Source organism: Orbicella faveolata, unplaced genomic scaffold, assembly GCF_042242905.1.
Source record: "Orbicella faveolata isolate gen_17 unplaced genomic scaffold, um_ofav_v1 contig_46, whole genome shotgun sequence".
NCBI classification, from domain to species: Eukaryota; Metazoa; Cnidaria; class Anthozoa; order Scleractinia; family Merulinidae; genus Orbicella; species Orbicella faveolata.
This window is the reverse complement of record NW_028301576.1, coordinates 10,905,686-10,913,046: the sequence shown is the minus strand read 5'-3', so window position 1 is coordinate 10,913,046 and position 7,361 is coordinate 10,905,686. Positions and strand designations below refer to the sequence as shown.

The 7,361-nt window shown below is 39.1% G+C and overlaps 1 protein-coding gene across 1 annotated transcript; it reads right to left on the bottom strand.

The window, feature by feature from the left end:
- Nucleotides 1-1,979: 1,979 nt before the first annotated feature.
- LOC110042662 (uncharacterized) lies at nucleotides 1,980-5,703 on the bottom strand. The gene has a single exon (XM_089278569.1). The coding sequence runs from the start codon at nucleotides 5,700-5,702 to the stop codon at nucleotides 1,980-1,982; it is 3,723 nt and encodes a 1,240-aa protein (XP_089134695.1). The 5' UTR covers nucleotide 5,703.
- Between the last annotated feature and the right edge of the window lie 1,658 nt (nucleotides 5,704-7,361).

Genomic DNA, 7,361 nt, shown 5'->3' with positions numbered 1-7,361 from the left:
TGTCGTTTTTATTTTATTTAATTATTTATTTTTTTCATTTTAGTAGTTGGCATTGTGAGAACGAAATGTTAAAATGCGGACAAGAAAACAAAAATAAATGAGAATATATGAAAGATCGTATATTTGAATTGCGGAATCTTGCGATGACGAACTACAAAATAACACAAAACAATACAATGCAATGTAATGCAATAGAAATTTATTGTGTAATACTCTTAGCTATATGTGAGTTGTGACATCACAGGAAAGATACGATGACACAAAAGTATTCCAGAGACAATCAAATTAAAAGTGATATTATAATTATGATATGCGTAATTGTTTCAAAATTTCTATATATAAGCAAGAATCATGAAATACAATCTAAAATAATCACACGTTGTGCTAAAAGGTAAAAACAATAGTCATATGTACAATCAAGCTCACGCTAGCGATGCCTGCTCAATTGACTTATTAAGCTTTTTGATAATTCTTTTTTTAATTTTGTCCCTTATCCGATGATTTATTTTAAAGTAATGTCATTTTATCTTACACGTTTACATTTGTTAATGAATCACAGGTTCTAAGTAATTTACATTCGCAACTGAACAGTATATCTGCGCCTAACAAAGTCTAAATTGTTATTATTCCTTATTTTGAACAACTAGAAACTTTTTCCATCCTCTTAGAAAACCAATCAGTCGATTGGCTCGCTAAGGGAGATAAACACGTGAAAGGGTCGTGGAAGTTTGTGAAAAGAAAATTGAATGTTAAAACCCCTGAACACCTCGGGTGTGGCTCAAGCTATATTCTACCCCTTAAAGATGCAACATCTAAAAAAGGCAAATCAGAACTTTAATGACTTTCGTGACAATTTCACTCAAGACTTTCTTCTGTGAAGAGGTTTAAGTACTTCCATGACTGGTCGATTTAAACCACTTACACAGTAGGATGAAATTTTTACAAACCCTCAGAATTCAATGATTGCTGAGCAAATTGGCCCAAGTGTTGAAAAAAGTTCGCAAGAAAATTCCCTAAAAGAGACAACATAAAACATCCCCGCCTCTTTGACATGGGGACCCCTCCGTCCGCCCCATCGAACTGAGAAACTTTGCATCAATGTTTAGTAACAAAGTCGCTCGACAGATCCTAGCCTTCGTAAGAGATATACCTGATTAATTTCGACAACAACATTAAAAAAATCCGTTTGCAACCACGGCAAAAAAAAAAAAAACAAAAAACAAAAAAACGTTCGTTTCTCTACTGCTTCTGTGAAAAAAGAAAACCAGTTGTACTTGTATTAGACAATGGCAACGAAAGAAGATCAAAGCAAACTTGTCTTTTCTATTTCCAATGTCCTTGCAGAAGTTTCTTGGTTCATTTCTTGATGTTTAATTTCTGTGGAATACTCCACTGACGAAATCTTTGCTTCCTATAACAACAAAAAAGAACAATTTGAAGATATTCTCTTAAATTCTACTAACCATTGCATAACATTAATTTCTCTTTAGCAGAGAATAAAGCCTGAAAAAAAAAAAAAAAAATTGAGCCAAAGTCAAGCTTGAACGGGATTCAAAACTATTACCGCTACGGTGCAGTGCTTTACCAACTGAGTTATCAAGTCAACCGTGAGCTGATCGATTATTTGTGTGTTCATTGTCGTAATATATTCGCAGATGATGAATACAGTTTGTTTCTTGAACTGAAGGTATACGCGCCCTATCATCTCTTAAACGTAAGTACCAAATGTTAGGTAGATAAATCACAAGAATAAGGGATCTGATTGCCTTACAAGAAAGTTTTTTGTTAAAAGAAAACATTTTCTCAGTAATTGGAATTGAAAATATGTTGATACACTGTAGCTGCTTTACATACAACACAGCTAGATTTTGCCCTTTTAAACACAAAAGCAGAAACTGAAAGTAGCGTTCTTTTAAGTAATATTGCTAACCAACGAAGCACATTCCTAAAATCTTTTCTTCGCTAGTGGAAACATACCTTTATTTTTCAAACACAAGTGTGACGTCGTCTCCAATCAGCATGAACGGTGCCCACCTGGAAACCTTGGTAAAGCCGTGATCTCTCAACCACTTCATGGCCGCGTGAAGAGATACACTGGCACTTTCTCCACGAACAAGGTGCTCGTAAAAGCGACTCATCAACTTCTTTGTTGTACTGTCGTCTAGAGCCCACAGTGCCACCAACACTGAGCGTGCACCGGCTCCTAGAAACGCGCGAGCGATTCCAACAACTCCCTCGGTTCTAATTTGTCCACGGCCACTGTGACAACAGCTTAGTACCACCAGTTTAGCTCGCACTTTCACTTTTGAAATGTCGGACACTTTCAAAAGGTGGTCGTCTTCTAGTGGAACCCCGGTAATGGAACGTGGAGGAGAAAGAGCAATTTCTCCTCTTTCAGCATTACCATGTGCAGCAATATGTATCAGACTCACTGAATTTAGCTTCTCAAGTACCGCTTGCTTGGTTGCGTCCTGTCCTAACAAAGGCCAAACGCCCAGCCGTCGTGCGATCATCTCTGCTTCCTTTCTTGCACCAGGCAAAGGCACGAAATTTTTATTGACTTCTTCTCTGTAAATCACCACACCAACATCAGGATCACCCACTACCAGAGCACCAGTCTGACAGTGATAGTCTGCAGGACTGTCCTGAATGAGCTTCAGAATCGACAAAGAAGGAACCACGCGGATTCTGAAACGCTCCGATAAATATTTCCCACTTCCATTGAGTAAAGCTGGAAATGGAACACGGTACAGGTTGCGATCAGGAACAATGATGATTTCAGGTTGGTCAAGTAAGTCGGATACAGGATTGACGAGCAGTTCGTAGAACAAAGTTAGACTCGGTTCGGGATCATCCGTATTCCCAGGCTTATCTTGTCGCAAAGTTGTGAGGTTCTCTTCTTGACAAGATTCAGGATTTGTTTCAATGTCATTGCCATTCAAGGATCGATCTTCGCAGACCCCCTCGGGTAACTTACCAAAGTCTTGGAAACTTTCAGCCATGATAGCAAAAAATTCATCCAAATCTTCAGCAACCTTTGTTAATCTTGTGTAAAGAGTCTTTTTATCCACATCAAGTTTTCGGAACTGAATGACTCCGCTTGTCTTGAGAATCCACAAAAACACTGTTTGTTCAAAATAAGAAATGTACAGACAAGTAGAGTTACTTTCTTTCTTCATGACATTTTCAACAACAGTCCATGATTGCGGGTCAGCTGATATACGATTTTCAACAGAGTACTGAGTTGCCATCAAGTCCGCTAAGGCTCTAGCTCGTCCAAGCTCTGCAACATAAAGAGCATCCTTAGGATTTCCAGCGAGACGAAACAATTCACTGAGCTGCTGATAGGGAAAAACATGCATGTCTGCAAAGGATATCTTAATTTGATCGCTGCCTTGAAGAAAACCTCGCATTGTTTCGGATTTTTCAATACTTCGTAACAAAAAGGAAAAAGCTTCCTGAAAGTCGTGTTGTCGTAACTTCGTCAGTGCAAGATTACAATAGCAAGAAAAGTCAATTTCAGCTTCTCCAGTATTTTCACTTATGGAGAGTGCCTTGTCAAGATATTCCTCGGCTACGTCATGATCACCGCCAGATCGAAACACTTTCCCAAGGCTGAGGTAACTTGATGCTTCTAATCTTCTGTTACCAATTTCAACTGCAATCGCAAGTCCTTTCTCGAAGCAGGCTTTAGCTTTATCTTTATCACCAAGGGATTCGTGAAAAGAACCTTCTGTTAAGTGATATTGTGCTTGTCCTTCTTTATCACCAATTTTCATGATGATCTCAAGCGCATTATCACAAGATAATTTACTCTGCCTATAGTCTCTAAGATCAAGAAACACAGTTGCCAGGGATAGGTAGATGTGTGCTTGGTCTGTCTGGTTACCAATTTCCCTACTGATCGCAAGTGCTTTTTCATAATATTCTTTAGCCTTGACATATTCACCGAGAGAACGAAACTCAGTTCCTAACTTTCCATACCTTTTTCCTTCTCCTTCTCTGTCACCAAATTCCCTGCTGATCGCAAGTGCTTTTTCATAATATTCTTTAGCCTTGACATATTCACCGAGACAGTAAAACACATTTCCTAAGTTTCCATACGATGATCCTTCTGTCACTCTGTGACCAATTTCCATGCTGATCGCAAGTGCTTTTTCATAATATTCTTTAGCCTTGACATATTCACCGAGACAACGAAACACATTTCCTAAGTTTCCATACCATGATCCTTCTGTCGCTCTGTCACCAATTTCCATGCTGATCGCAAGTGCTTTTTCATAATATTCTTTAGCCTTGACATATTCACCGAGACAGTAAAACACATTTCCTAAGTTTCCATACGATGATCCTTCTGTCACTCTGTGACCAATTTCCATGCTGATCGCAAGTGCTTTTTCATAATATTCTTTAGCCTTGACATATTCACCGAGACAACGAAACACATTTCCTAAGTTTCCATACGATGATCCTTCTGTCGCTCTGTCACCAATTTCCATGCTGATCGCAAGTGCTTTTTCATAATATTCTTTAGCCATGACATATTGACCGAGAGAAGGAAACACAGTTCCTAGGTTTCCATAGCAGCTTCCTTCTTTCGATATGTCACCAATTTCCATGCTGATCGCAAGTGCTTTTTCATGATATTCTTTAGCCTTGACATATTCACCGAGAGAAAAAAACACATTTCCTAAGTTTCCATACCATGTTGCTCCTCCTTCTCTGACACCAATTTCCATGCTGATCGCAAGTGCTTTTTCATGATATTCTTTAGCCTTGACATATTCACCGAGACAGTGAAACACAATTCCTAAGTTTCCATACCATGTTCCTTCATTCGCTCTGTCACCAATTTCCATGCTGATCGCAAGTGCTTTTTCATAATATTCTTTAGCCTTGACATATTCACCGAGAGAAAAAAACACATTTCCTAAGTTTCCATACCATGATCCTTCATTCGCTCTGTCACCAATTTCCATGCTGATCGCAAGTGCTTTTTCACAATATTCTTTAGCCTTGACATATTCACCGAGACAGCAAAACACATCTCCTAAGTTTCCACACAATGATCCTTCTGCCGCTCTGTCACCAATTTCCATGCTGATCGCAAGAGCCTTTTCATAATATTCTTTAGCCTTGACATATTTACCGAGAGAAATGAACACAGTTCCTAGGCCTCCATAAGCGACTCCTTCTCCTACCCTGTTTCCAGTTTTTTGCATCATAGTGACCGCTCTCTCATAAAGTTCTTTTGCCTCAGCATACATAAATTGATTCTGATATATCTGTGCCAGATTTATGCTAAGCATACCTTCTTGGAAAGTATCACCACACTCGCGGAGAATGGTGAGAAGTTTCCAGCCGCACGCTATTGCATTTGAGTGATCGCTAACACGACGGTACGCCTCAAACATGGTATGATAGATTTGTCTGTAAATTGTTCGCTGTAATGGCTTCTTTACACTCAGCACTTTGTTACTGAGCAAAACTAAGCTTTCTCTGCATAACTCGATGGCTTTTAAGGCACGACTAGTGTTGAGAAGGAAATTTGCAACAACTATGGCTAAAAAGATAGCATGTAAAATTTCTTCTGCGTAGTTCATGACGCTGTCCGAAGTAAGTCTTGTAACTGAAAAATAAATCAAATAAGGCTGAGTGTAGAATTTTTGCCGTATTACGTAATAAGCTTTTTCAGGAGCCATAATAAGGGACGGAGAAGTCTTGGGATCCGCGCTCACCTATGATATGGGACAATTTTTCTATTTTTAGAACAAATTGCGCCATCCTGACGTCATATATCCGCGCGGATCCACGCATATGTCGGGGGCTCTCGCGTGGATGCTGTCATGTTGCGTGATAAAATGGTGAGAGTTGCGAGATTCTCTTGCAGATTTTTCACGGCGATGGCAGGGAATAAGGCAGGGAATAAGAACCCGGACTCTTATATGTAGTTTTACGCTCTGAGCTTATAGAAAAGGTGAGTTTTTCAGGGTCGAAAACAAGTCTCAATTTCGCGCTGTGAATGGATAATATCTGCTCGCGCTAGTTATACGAGTAAGATTTTGCGTTTGTTCTGTAAAGAAAAGTTATGCAAAAAAACTCTTTACCCTGGTATCGAGTTAATTTGCGCGTTTCCCAAACAATGCTTAATCAGAACCAAACCCTGTTTTTGATAGTTTCTTATTGTTTCTGTTTGTTTGGCGAATTTGAAAAAGTTTTTGAAAAGAAAGTCTGACGCCTACGTTAAGGTTACAGTATACCTTCAGATCGGCAATTTTCTTCAAATTTGGATTTTTGGTTCAAAGTAATGATCGAAGAGTAATCTCTAATTTCTGAAAACAAAATTGAAAAAAACTCAATATTGGCGGAGAAATGGAGGTTTTACGTTACGGCCGGAAGTAAAAGTTCCCTCTTGATTGACAGCCCTATAACGTGTACGCAATCAACCGAGACTACTTTCGCGGGAATATATGGATACCACGAATTGGCTGGCTATTCAGATCCAAGCATTTTCCGTATTAGATGTAATTCTATTAAGTTATAAGTAAACATGGGCCACGGAAAACATTGTTCACCACTTCGAAAAAGCGAAGAACGAATGAAAACACATCAATGAGTGAAGAAGCGAAAGTTGGCCTCGCGGATGAAGCTATAGCTATCGTATCAAGCGGGCGAAAAGATCGAGTCAAGAGTACAGAAAGATTCTGTAAAAATTTGGGAACTCGACAGCTATAACAGCGATGTTTACATTGACTCTTTTGTTGAGTCCGATACTGATGAATCGCCCAACTCATTGAGATCCATTGGAATATTATCCATGCACATTTGCTCCGCCGCGCTTTCTTTTGTTCAGTTTGTTCTCGTCGCCCAGCCACTCTAGCGTTCGTATCCTTTTTCGTCTTCCCCATTTTGCCAGACCAGCTTCAAGAAAAACCGAGCTACAGAAAAATTATCTCTCCGCCTTGAGCGCATTGCGAAACACAAGGGTTTTTTCGAGATTCACGCGTAAGTTTAACCGCGAGTTAATGGTAGTAAATTTTCCAAGCGCTGATTGGCTCAGTGATCTGAGAACCCAGTTGAAGGCGTTTGTGGGCGGAGTTTGTTTGCGAAGCAAGAGATTTTTCTTAGCGCTGTTTTCTCGAATAAATTTTTTCGCTTGAAGCAGACACTTTAAAGAGTTACAACTCAAAGGGGATTTGTTTGATTGCCCTCAAATTTGGACAGTAGCTAGATTAACATATAAAAAACAAAAAAGTGTCTGCGAATTGTTTATTTCGACATATTTTTTCTCCGAGAGCAATTTTTGTACGATAACTTCACATTTTTTAAATCCTATTTTGAAAATGTTCTGTAACTTTTTA